This window comes from Callithrix jacchus, chromosome 1 (genome assembly GCF_049354715.1).
Source record: "Callithrix jacchus isolate 240 chromosome 1, calJac240_pri, whole genome shotgun sequence".
Taxonomy (NCBI): Eukaryota; Metazoa; Chordata; class Mammalia; order Primates; family Cebidae; genus Callithrix; species Callithrix jacchus.
The window spans coordinates 191,608,825-191,622,175 of record NC_133502.1 but is presented as its reverse complement, the minus strand read 5'-3'; the positions used below and the strand labels follow the sequence as shown (position 1 = coordinate 191,622,175).

General features: G+C 40.6%; 1 protein-coding gene across 2 annotated transcripts in view; it reads left to right on the top strand.

Annotated features, from left to right (window-relative positions):
- SLC25A17 (solute carrier family 25 member 17) overlaps positions 1-13,351 on the top strand; it is an 85,918-nt gene that overhangs the window by 14,638 nt on the left and 57,929 nt on the right. For both annotated transcript variants that reach the window (XR_013521188.1, XM_035266467.2), the window contains exons 2-3: positions 7,927-7,987; positions 11,851-11,917. Coding sequence is in view for 1 of the 2 variants with exons in the window: in XM_035266467.2 (XP_035122358.1) it covers positions 7,927-7,987; positions 11,851-11,917 (128 nt within the window). In the remaining variant the exon portion in view is untranslated. The remainder of the gene's footprint in view (positions 1-7,926; positions 7,988-11,850; positions 11,918-13,351) is intronic.

Below are 13,351 nucleotides of genomic sequence, written 5' to 3'. Positions count from 1 at the left end.
AGTGGTATTTAATACATTCACAATGTTGTACAACCACCACCTGTATTTAATTCCAGAACATTTTGAATAGATAAAATGTGGTATATATACACAGTGAAATACTCAGCTATGAAAAGGAATGAAGAATTGATACATGCTGCAAGATGGGTGAATCTTGAAAGCATGAAAAGTGTAAAGAAGCCATGGCCAGGCATGGTGGCTCTCATTAATAGTCATAGCTACTTGGGAGAGTGAAGCAGGAGGATCACTTGAGCTAGGAGTTAAAGGCTGAACCATGATTGTACCTATGAATAGATACAGCACTCCAGCCTGGGCAACATAGCAAGACCCCATCTCTAAGAAAAGAAAAGAAAAGCCAGTAGCAATAAGTCAAGGTTACATGATTTCCTTTATAGTAGATATCCAGAATAGAGTCAGAAAGCGGATTAGTGGCTGCCAGGAGCTATGTGGGGGGAAAATGGGAGTACCTGATTAATGGGTATGAGATTTTCTTTGGGATGATGAAAATATTTTGGAACTTTGGTGGTGGTTGAACAATATTATGAATATATAGAATGAAATACTTTAAAATGGTTAATTTTATAATATATTAATTCTACCTTTTTTTAAAAAGCCCTTTGAGCAATTAGACTGACAAAAAATCCTCAGACAACCAAAAGAGCCTTCGTGACCCTGTAGGTTTTTAATCTTCTTTCTGGCCCCAGTGGATTTCCCTTACTTACCTTCTTATGAGCTCAGCTAAGCATTTAAAGGGTGTTTTATTTATATATTTTATTCAACATTTCTAGGTATTTTGTAGTACGTTGTCTAGGCTACCATACTGCTGGAAGTCAAAGACTACATTTCAGCTTGAAATACTTAACCCTCACATTTACACATATGGTTTCTAACAAAGCCTAAAACAAATCCGTACGTGTGGGTGTGTGCGCACACGTGCGTGCGTGCGTGTGTGTGTGTGTGTGTGTGTATGCACTCTCTTTTAATTGGTTAAAACTGGTCAACTTTTAGTTTCCTCCCCACTTGACAGCTTTCCTCCTACCTCTGCCTCTTTGCTGCTTCTGGCCTCCAGGGATTGTAGCAAAAAGGTGGAATGGGTTCTGGCAAAATATGAGAATGGTTAGCTTTCTGGGCACAGAATTTCCTGTTCCAGCTGGGTGCTCCAAGTCATCTTTGGCAAGTCAGGTTTCCATATTCACAGTTACTAGCTACTCCCTATCTGGTATTACGGTGTCACCCAGCCAGTCAACCTGAAAGTTGGCCCAGGGCTTTCTTCTGTTTCCCAGTGTTTGTGTACACCATTTGTATAATAGTAATCCTGTTGTATTAGTTTTCTGTTGCTGTCACAAATCACCACAGACTTAGTGGCTTAATAACATGAATCTGTAGGTCTTGTAGATCTATAGATCAGACTGATGCAGGTCACACTGAATTAAAATCAAAGTGTCAGCAGAGCTGTGTTCCTTTTTGGAGGCTCTAGGCCTGCAGTCGTGTCCAGTCCTTTGAACTCGAGGACTTTCTTGCTTATCTGTTGTGGCGGATATCACAAAAATTATGCACGGACCTTTTTTTAAGCTCATCAGCTCTCATTAGTGTTAGTGTATTTTATGTGTGGCCCAAGACAGTTTTCTTTCCAGTTTCCCAGGATTATCCCTAAAAGGTTGGACATATGTGCTCCAGGGAATAATCCATTTTCCTTGCCTTTTCCAGCTTCTAGAGGCCACACATTCCTTGGCTAGTGGCTTCTTATCCCATCTTCAAAGCCAGCAATGGTGGGTTGAGTCCTCATAACATTGCAACATTCCTACTCTTCTGTCTTCCTCTGCTACCTTGTTTTGAGACAAAATCTCACTCTGTTGCTCAGGCTAGAGTGTAGTAGAGCGAACTCACCTCAACCTCTGCCTCTCAGGTTTAAGTGATTCTCTTGCCTCAGCCTCCCAAGTAGCTGGGATTACAGGCGTGTGCTGCCACTCCCAGGTAATTTTTGCATTTTTAGTAGAGATGGGATTTCACTGTTTTAGCCAGGCAGGTCTCAAACTTCTGACCTCAAGTGATCTACCACTTTGGCCTCCCAAAGTGCTGGGGTTATACTCATGAGCCACCATGCCCAGACAATAATGCTTTCTTCAGAATAGCAGTTCTTGAGCATTTTCTTTTTCTTTTTTTCTTTCCTTCCTTCTCTTTCTTTCTCCACCTTTTTAATATTTTTTATAGAGACAGGGTGTTGATATGTTGCCTAGGCTGGTCTTGAACTGCTAGCTCAAGTGATCCTCCTACCTTGACCTTCCAAAGTACTGGGATTAACAGGCCTGAGCCACCACACCTGGCCTTGGACCATTTTCTGACAACAGATAATACTCACAGTTGACAGACCTGGAGGCTCTTTGGCATATCAAACATAATCCCACCCTTTTCTCACACACTAAAGAAGACACTTCAGGCCAGACGCCATGGCTGGCCTGAGTGAAGAGACAACCTACACAATAGGAGAAACTATTTGCAAACTATGCATCTGACAAGAGGTTAATATCCAGAATATATAAGGAACTCAAACAACTCAATAGCAAAAAACAAAATACCTAAGTAAGTCAGTTAAGAAACAGAAGCTCTGAATAGACATTTCTCAAAAGAAGACATAGAAATGGCCTATAAAATATAAAATAATGTTCAACATCACTAATCATTTGAGAAATGCAGATCAAAATCACAATGAGATATCACCTCACCCCAATTAGATTGACTGTTATAAAAAAGACAGAAAATAGGGGATCCCGTCCCTTCACAAGAGCCCTGGCAGGACAAACTTGCACATCTGGTTACCAGAGGGCCCCAAATACACACTTGCTCTGGGGTTGGGTGGGTAGATGGGCAAGGATGAATTGTCGCTATCCTCCCTCAACCAGCTGAGGCCCTGAAATCCTCCCTTAGCCTGATTTCAGGTCAAAGGAACACTAGATATTGTTAAAAGGACTCCTTTTGCTATTCCTTTGGAGTCCAAATTGGGATTGAAAGTGAGAGGAACATGGATGTAAGTGGGATATAAGGAAAGCAGAACCCAGTGTGCCGGTGCCAGTGTTGTCTGGAGAAAAAGCTCTTGAAGATATCTAATATCCATTATTTGCATCAAAACTCTCTAAGGTCCTTCACCTATTTTCTCATTTGTGGGAAATGAAACGTTCAGAAAAATGACTCGTCCAGTCACCTCAAATGTCTCAGCTGGAAACTAGAAGTCAGATCCGACATAGTGAAAATGTGTAGCATACAGTGAGCCACCTTCCAACTTAGCCATTTAAAAAAAAAAAAAAAAAAGCAAATGCTGGTGAGGATACAAAGAAAAGGGAACTCTTGCACATTGTTGATGGGAGTGTAAATTAGTACAGCCATTATGGAAACAGTATGGATGTTCCTCAAAAAATTAAAAATAGAACTACCATATGATCCAGCAAATTCCATTACTAGGTATATATCCAAAGGAAATGAAATAAGTATGTCAAACAGACCTCTGCAGTTGCAGTGAGCCAAGATTGCGCCACTGCGCCTGGCGACAGAGCGAGACTCCATTTCAAAAAATAAGAGACCTCTCCATATCTGTGTTAATTGCAGTGCTATTTACAATAGAAAAAATGTGGAATCGGCTGGGCATGGTGGCTCACACCTGTAATCCAAGCACTCTGGAGGCCAAGGTGGGTGGATCACCTGAGGTCGGGAGTTCAAGACCAGCCTGACCAATATGGTGAAACCCATCTTTTTAAAAAAAAAGGAAAATATTGGCTTAAACTCGATGGGACTATTGGGGAAAAAGAATGAAAAAATGTAGAATCAATGCTTATCTACAGATGAATGGATAAGAAAAATGTAGATATACACAATGGGAATTCTACTCAGCTGTAAAACAGAATGAAATTTTGTCATTTGTGGTGACATAGATGAATTTGGACAGTAAATATTAAGTGAAATAAGCAAGATACAGAAGAACAAACACTACACGATCTCATATTTAGAATCTAAAACAGTTGATTTTATAGGAGTAGAGAGTAGAATAGTGGTTACCAGGGGCTAGAGGTGGTAAGGAGAGGGGGACCAGGGGAAGGTGGCTAAATGGTAGAAAGTTTCATTTAAGATGGGCATGGTGGTGGCACAGGCCTGCAGTTCTAGCTACTCAGGAATCTGAGGCAGTAGGATTGCCTGAACTCAGGAGTTCAAGGCCAACCTGGGCAACACTGGGTGACTCTAACTCTTTATAAAAAGAAAGTTAGACATGAATAAATTCTGGTGTTCTATTATATAGTATAGTGACTATAGCAAATAACAATGTCTTGCATATTTCAGGATAGCTAGAAGAGAAGATTTCAGATGTTATCACCACAAAGAAATGATGTTTAAAGTAATGGGTGTGGTAATTACCCCAGTTTGATCATTATACAGTGTATACCTGCATGGAAACACCTCACTGGAACCCATAAACATGTACAATTATTATGTGTTGCTTATAAATTAATTTTAAAATGTCTAACTCTGATATTCTTTTAATTCTCATCTACCAATTAGACCCCTTTTTGTTTTTCTGTATAGTCCTTTTATATATAAATCTGTTCTCATTAGTCATTGGAGTAGGGAGGAGGCAGTGGTGGGTTTTCAGGTAACCATCTTGAGCCAGTCTTTCCAACACTAATAAATTTATTAAACTGTTACTTGGTTTTACTGATTTGAATTTTCTTTCTTTTTTTTTTTTGAGATGGTGTTTCGCTCCTCTTACCCAGGCTATAGTGCAGTGGCACGATCTTAGCTCACTGCAGCTTCTGCCTCCCGGGTTCAAGTGATTCTCCTGCCTTAGCCTCCCAAGTAGCTGGCATTATAGGCATGTGCCACCACCCCTAGCTAATTTTTTTGTGTTTTTAGTAGAGACTGTGTTTCACAATGTTGGCCAGGCTGGTCTCAAACTCCTGACCTCAGGTGATCCGCCTGCCTCAGCCTCCCAAACTACTGGGATTACCAGTGTGAGCCACTGTGCCTGGCCTGTTTTGAATTTTCATATGCCAGTTCTTGAGGAAGTAGTAAACCAATGAGCTCTTTGGGCTGACTGTTCTCTTGGTGTTTCACTTTAAAATTTCCAGGTAGATAGGCAAAGACTTTTATGTTAGGAAACTTCAAGTATCTACTTAAAGCTGGCAGAAAAGTGGGATGAAGGTGGCCCAGCATTTGAAGAGGTAGCTTCCAGGCTAGACTTTTTCTATCTGGAGATGCCCTGTCTGTGCAGTATGCTTCACAGAAATGCAGTACCGGCCAGACGCGGTGGCTCATGCCTGTAATCCCAGCACTTTGGGTGGCCAAGGCAGGTGGATCACTTGAGGTCAGGAATTTGAGACCAGGCTGGCCAACATGGTGAAACCTTGTTTCTACTAATAACACAAAAAATTAGCTGGGCGTGGTGGTGGGCACCTTTAATCCCAGCTAATTAGGAGGCTGAGACAGAAGAATTGCTTGAACCCAGGAGGCGGGGGTTGCAGTGAGCCAAGATTGCACCATTGTACTCCAGTCTGGGCAACAAGAGCAACACTGCCATTAAAAAAAAAAAGGAGAGAGAGAGAGAGAAAGAGAAAGACAGAAATGCAGTACCATGCACTAGAAAATGAATGCCAGAGCCTTAACGAACTTAATAAGCTTTCTCTAACTTTCCAGCTCCCATTTTTCTTGGAAATTGCCTCCTAAAGATGAGCAAGGATACTGGATGCATGGATTTGTAGGATTTGTAAAGCTTTGTGGGTTCAGTGTTTTATGAGACATTGAATATCATTTAGTCATTGAGTATCATTTCTGGAAACATTGAATATCATTTGTCATTACTGGAAAAGACCATTTATGTTGAGGTCATCCAAAAACCATAAATAAGTGAAAGTACAGTGAATTGAATACATGTTTAATTGAGAATCTAGGATGTGCAAAGATATAGAATGAATATCCTCACAAATTATTAGAAGAGTTAGATTTCACTGTAACATATGTGCTGAAAGAGCCATAAATAAGTGCTATGGAGACCTAGAGGACTGAACAACCATTTGTAAGCTGATAGGTAGGAAGAGGTGGCATTGAATATGAGTTTTGAAGGATACAAATATTATAATAGAATTTTTTCCCTTGTCATGGAGGCTGACCTATTTAAATAGATAATAGGCCTACCAAATTTTCTTATCTTCAAGGTTGACCTAGACTCTAGTTGTTCGTCATGATTAAAATATACGAATCTAGGTGCAGTGGCTCACACCTGGTACTCCCACACTTTGGGAAGTTGAGGCCAGAGGATCACTTGAGACCAGGAGTTTGAGGTCAGCCTGGGCAAATATAGTGAGACTCTGTCTCTATATAAACAATAAAATTAGCTGGATGTGGTGACACATATCACTAGTCCTAAATACTTGGGATGCTTAGGGAGGAAGATTGCTTGAGCCCAGGAGTTCCAGGTTACAGTGAAGTATGATCTCTCCCCTGCAGTTGAGCCCAGATGACATAGCAAGACCCTGTCTCTAAAATAATTAACTAATTAAAATATTGTTTGTAACCATTATTAGATCAGCAGTCTGAAACTTGATTTTATGCTTGCAAATCTATACCAGCGGGTATGCATCTGGGTTGAGAACCATAAACCAGAATGGAAGTTTCATGCATATAGTTTCATCCCTAAGTATATGCTTATGGTTTTTATATAAGACCTCATGAGTGGAAGGACTGTTGTTTGCTTGTTTTCTCATTGATAATTTGTGTCACTGTGTTATCTTAAATGAGCTTAAAGAATTTTTAGCAAAGAGATTGTTCCTATTTAAAACACAAGCAAACCACTATTTCAAAGAACAATATGATTCTTACATGTCCTTTTACTTTGTGGCAAATGTATTAAGCACAGAATAAAAGTATGTATCTGTTTAATGAATGGGTATTTTGGTTTTGGGGGTTATCAGGGAGTGAGCATGGGAGCAGCAACTGACCTGTAGAAGGTGAAAAATCCATTTACCTGCTATCTTTGACACGTGTCCTGGGCTGCAAACCCTTAAGTTTGTCATATGCAGGGAAATACTACATTTTCTTTTTCAGTATCAGAGAGAGAGAGAAAGAAGAGGAGTTTTCTTCTGAAAAATTAAATGCTTCTACTAAAGCATATAACTGTAGAAGCTTGAATAAGACTAATCCTAACATTAAAATATTGGCCGGGCGCGGTGCCTCAAGCCTGTAATCCCAGCACTTTGGGAGGCCGAGGCGGGTGGATCACTAGGTCAGGAGATCGAGACCATCCTGGTCAACATGGTGAAACCCCGTCTCTACTAAAAATACAAAAAATTAGCTGGGCATGGTGGCACGTGCCTGTAATCCCAGCTACTCAGGAGGCTGAGGTGGGAGAATTGCCTGAACCCAGGAGGCGGAGGTTGCGGTGAGCCAAGATCGCGGCATTGCACTCCAGCCTGGGTAACAAGAGTGAAACTCCGTCTCAAAAAAAAAAAAATGCAAAAACAGTCAGTATACGTATAGAGCACTCTTGACATAAATAACTCCATCTTAGAAAAAGATTATATGTATTTATTCACTGAAAATCTGATTTGATCCATTGCTAGTGATAAACTATTGTTCATTTAAAAATTGTGACTCCCAGCCTGGGCAACAAAGTGAGATCCCCATCTTTACAGAAAAATTTAAAAATTAGCCAAACATGGTGGTATGCACCTGTAATCCTAATGTGGTGATATGTGCTTGTATCCCCAACTGCTTGAGAAGTTGAGGTGGGCAGATCACTTGAGCCCAACAGTTTGAGGTTGCTGTAAACCATGACCATGCCACTGCACTCCAGCCTGGATGACAGAGCAAGACCCTGTAAAAAAAAAAAAGTTGTGACTTATTATGTTTGTGATACTGCAATGGCTAAAGCCTTTTTAAACTTTTCAGGGAAGCGTGACAGCAATGACAGTGTTTTTCCCCCTGGATACAGCTAGACTTCGACTTCAGGGTGAGTATTTATCTTTTGTAGAAATCATATTTCTGTTCATTTGGTGTCAGGAAGCAAACAGTTTCTCTAGTAATTTCTTTCTTTTTTTTTTTTGGAGACAGAGTTTTGCTTTTGTAGCCCAGGCTGGAGTACAATGGTGTGATCTCGGCTCACTGCAACCTCCGCCTCCCAAGTAGCTGGGATTACAGGAACCTCTTTTTTTTTAGTAGAGTTGGGGTTTCAGCATGTTAGCCAGCTGGTCTTGAACTCCTGACCTCAGGTGATTGCCTGCCCCGACCTCCCAAAATGCAGGGATTGCAGGCATGAGCCACTGTGCCTGGCCTGTTTTTTTGTTTGTTTGTTTGTTTGTTTTTTTAATGTATGTGTGATTTTATTTTTTGGTGGGATAGGGTCAAGGAGGAACAAGTTTTGACTGAGAAATGAGCTTTTCAGCTGAAACTGTATCCCAAATGTTTGAAATAAGTTGTAGAAGAGGGAGAAGATAGGCACCTGGTAGACTGGGACCTAAAGTTGCCACCTCCTTTCCCACTCTAGAGGCCCCGTGACTTCCTCTTCCAGATTACAGTAGGGAAGGAAGCTTTCACTTTATTCTGCCCATCGATGATCTGAAAGAGGCAGATGGGGAAAAGGCTGCGAGGAACCAAGGGTGCACATCAGGCCATGTTACTTTCTCTGTCTGGATGAGTTCTCTAAGACCCAGGGTAAAGGGTGGACTGTAGCTCTGTGGACTCGACTTGCTTCCAGACGTTTTCCAGAGCTTTTTGCCCAGTTGTAGCTGACAACTGATGACAAGACAGTCAAAGATCAAGGCTAAACCAACAGCCCCTTCGAATTTCCAGAATAGGCGTGGTTGTGTCAGAGCTGGGCAGACCACTTTTGAACTCATTCCTTAGGTGAGCTGCATGTGGTTTTCTCCACAGACTCTGTGAAGCCACACTCTGGGATGGTTTTAGCCTAGAAATGAGAATGGGGAGTGCCCCGTTCTACACAGATCTGAGGTGCTTAGGACCACTGTTCTTCTCAGGGCACAGAGGCAGCGCTTACTCTGTCTGCATCCCTTGTGGAGGTTCCAGGTCAGGGCGGGAAAGCTGGAGGTACCCATGGGGCAAAGACTATCAGATGTCCCCATGGCCACAGCAAGAAAAGCCCATGTGCATTTGTTGACTTTGAAGGGAGGAAGGGCTGGCCGGGCACACAGGCCTGGCCTACCCCCACCCCAGTTTAGTGATTTCTTAATTAATCTGTGATTTCTGATACTATAGAGATCTACTGTTGACTTTAAATACCGGTCATCATTGTTTCCTATTTTATTTTTTATTTTTAAGTTTTATTTTCCTTTTCTTTCCAGAAGATATCATGTTTCCTAATTAACAGAGAGTCATTCATGGATGAGTCACAGCCTTAGCCATTTTCTAATCTAAGAATCTGAGTGGGTTCACATTAATAATTTTGAATCACTACAATCCTTTTCTAAGAAGCTGTATGACTTTTTTAAGGCACACGGTGGAGAGTTTTTTGAGGGAGTTAGATGATCTCAAAAGAGGAGGCAGACTAGGAACCTAATGGAGCCGAATACTCACTGCCATTGCTAATGCAGACATGTGGTCCTAATCTGCCTCTGCAGTTTTATAGGACTGTACAACTCACTGTGATTCTTGCTTGTTTTTTCTTCAGATTTGTTCAATTTGAAATTGTAAACCTATGCCAGAACTTGCTTGATGAATAAGATGAATAAGATTGAATATTCATCTTATTCAGAGATGAATAAGATTAGCTTTGAATAGCAATTCAGAGGTTAAATCCTTTATGCCTACTATTTTTGGTTAATTTTGGAGTTTTTGGATAAATAATTTTATATGATCAAAAGGCAAAACATATAAAAAGGTATACAGTGCAGTAAAAATGCTCACTCTTAGTCTGCCCTGTCTCCCTTTCCTCTTCACTGCAGGTAACACGTTTACTAGTTGCTTGAATAGTCTTGCAGACTTTCTTTATAGGATAACAAGCGAATAAGAATATATAGTCTTAGTTTTCTCCCCTTCTTACACAAAAAGCATACTTTACATGCTGTCCTGTACTTTGAACTTTTCATTTAACAATATGTTTAGATGCCTTCCATATCAGCGCATTGGAAGCGTCTTCGTCTGTCTTAACAGCTGTGGAGTGTTCCATGGTGTGACCGCACCATAACCTGTATTACCTTCCCTGTTGTAGATTCTTGGGTTGTTTTCACCCTTTTGTTAGTACAGAAATGATATAAGAATAGATTTGATCCTATATCACGTTGTTTTTGTGAATTCTATGGGATAAATTCCCAGATACAGGATTACTGCGTTAAAGGGTAATTGTGTTTTTGCATTTTTAATTTTGATGATTATTGCCAGATTGCTTCTTTTTTTTTTTTTTTTTTTGAAACAGAGTCTCTGTCACACAGGCTGGAGTACAGTGGCTCAATCTCAGTTCATTCCAACCTCTGCCTCATGGGTTCAAGTAATTCTCCTGTCTCAGCCTCCCAAGTAGCTGAGATTATAGGCACCTGTCACCATGCCTGGCCAATTTTTGTATTTTTAGTAGAGACGGGGTTTCACTATGTTGGCCAGGCTGGTCTCAAACTCCTGACCTCAGGTGATCGCCCAACCTTGGCATCCCAAAGTGCTGTGATTATAGGTGTGAGCCACCATGTCCAGCCTCAGATTACCTTCTGTAGGAATTTGCCAGTTTGCCATCCCACAAGCCATACTGGTACCAATTTTAATTCTCAGGAAATTGGTTAATTTGCATATTTTATGTTCTCAAATTATTTCTCAGGTATGGGTAGGAAATTTGAAGTTAATTGAGGTGAGTTTTGTTTTCAGTGAGAATGCCAGGAAAAATAAACTCTTAAATAAGTCTCATCCTTTTGAGACTTTATTTTTTAGATTAGGACACAACACAAGGCTAAAACCCTTTAAGAAACTTGAATTTTAATACTGGCTTTGTGGCCAACCATATCTGTCTTTCCAGCTTTTGTGTCTATATCCTCTCCTGTAAAAGGTAGATAGTAACTTATTTCCTCTTTACTTTATAATATGCTAAAATGAGAAAATATATACATTAATTTGAATAAAACAAGAGAGCTTTATGAAATATAAGAAATAATTTTTTTCTGTCACATTTTTTCCTTTTTAATTAGGATTTAAATTGAAATGCTTTATGGTTCATGAGTAACAGATGAAGGCCAAGGGATCTGCACACGGTCTGCACATGGAATCTAGCACATGGTCACACGGGTGGATCATTTAGTTCAGGAGCAAACTAGGGAGATCAGAGGTGAGGTAAATGGCATTTCAGTGAAACTTGCTTATGCTGACAATTATAATTCTCAAAGGATTTAGTTTAAACACACACAGGCCAGGTGTGGTAGCTCATGCCTGTAATCCTAGCACTTTGGGAGGCTGAGGCGTGAGGATCTCTTGAGCCCAAGAGTTTGAGACCAGCCTGGGCAACATAGTAAGACTCCATCTCTAAAAAAATTAAAAAATAGGTTGGGCATGGTGCCTCACTGCTATAATCCCAGCACTTAGGGAGGCCAAGGTGGGTGAATCACCTGAGGTCAGGAGTTGGAGACCAGATTGACCAACATGGCAAAACCTCATCTCTACTAAAATACAAAAAGTAGCTAGGCATGGTGGTGTGCACCTGTAATCCCAGCTCCTTGGGAGGCTGAGACAGGAGAATCATTTGAACACAGGAGGTGGAAGTTGCAGTGAGCTAAGATCACACCACTGCACTCCGGTCTGGGTGACAGAGTAAGACTCTGTCTCAAAAAAAAATAATAATAATAAAAATAAAATAAAATAAACATACACTGTTTGGTTTTGTAGTTGATGAAAAAAGAAAATCCAAAACTACACACATGGTGCTCCTGGAGATCATTAAAGAAGAAGGACTGTGAGTATGACCTCATTTCATCTTCATTAAACAAAGCAACTTGTTAGGAGATTCCTGTGTCTCTAGCAGAGTTATGCTTACTTTCTAGCTATTCTTCTAGCACTATAATGTTGTGAATTTGTAATTGCCTGCTTTATAAGTTTTTTAAGAAATTTTCAGTTTCTTAAAGATATGCAGTGAGCCTTTTGATCCTTTTTATTTATTTTTGTACAATATTTATTTTAAGCCATTTGCTTCTTGATCATGGAGTCTTCCATGAAACTAAAGCATTGTTTTATACACAGTAAACAGAAAAAAAGTCATAGTTGCTTAGTTCATTCTTGTCCGGTGCATTAAGACAGATTATATACTTTTTTTTTTAGCCTTTTATTTGGAAATAATTTTAAATTTACAAAAATTTGCAAAACCAAACTTAAGACAAAGAAGACAAGTATATGCTTTGCTCAGATTCATCTGTTAACATCTTTTCCTGTTTGTTTTACTGTTTGTGTCATGCTCTCTCTCTCTCCCATCTCCCTTCTCTCCTTCTTACACTATACACAATTCTTCTCTGAATTATTTGAGAGTAAGTTACATACATCAAAGCCTTTTAGCTCCATGACATTGACACTTTTTTCTTTTGAGACAGAGTCTCACTCTGTCGCCCAGGCTAGAGTGCAGTGGCCTGATCTCCGCTCACTGCAATCTCTGCCTCTCGGGTTCAAGTGATTCCTCTGCCTCAGCCTCCTGAGTAGCTGGGATTATAGGCGCCCACCACTGCACCTGGCTGATTGTTGTATTTTTAATGGAGATGGGGTTTCACCATGTTGGCCAGGCTGGTCTCCAACTCCTGACCTCAGGTGATCCACCTAACTTGGCCTCCCCAAAGTACTGGGATTACAGGCGTTAGCACCTGTGCCCGGCCAGACATTGACATTTTAAAAGAATACAGTGTCCCTCCTGGCTGGGTGTGGTGGCTCACGCCTGTAATCCCAGCACTTTGGGAGGCCGAGGTGGGTGGATCACCTAAGGTCAGGAGTTCGAAACCAGCCTGACCGACATGGTGAAACCCTGTCTCTACCAAAAACACAAAAAATAGCCAGGTGTGGTGGCACATGTCTGTAATCTCAGCTACTTGGGAGGCTGAGGCAGAAGAATCACTTGAACCTGGGAGGTGGAGGTTGCACTGAGCCAAGATTGCATCATTGCACTCCAGCCTAGGTAACAGTGAAGCTCTGTCTCAAAAATAAATAAATAAATAAAAGAATACAGTCCCTCCCACTAAAAAAAAAAAGGATATTTCTCATTTCAAGTTTGGCTCACATTATCACATGATTCCACTGAGGTCATACATTCTTGGCTTGAATAATACTCGGGGGATATTGTGTCCTTTTCAAGGTATCACATCTTGAGTCACATATCGTCTACCTGCCCTTGGTTGGTTAATTATGATTT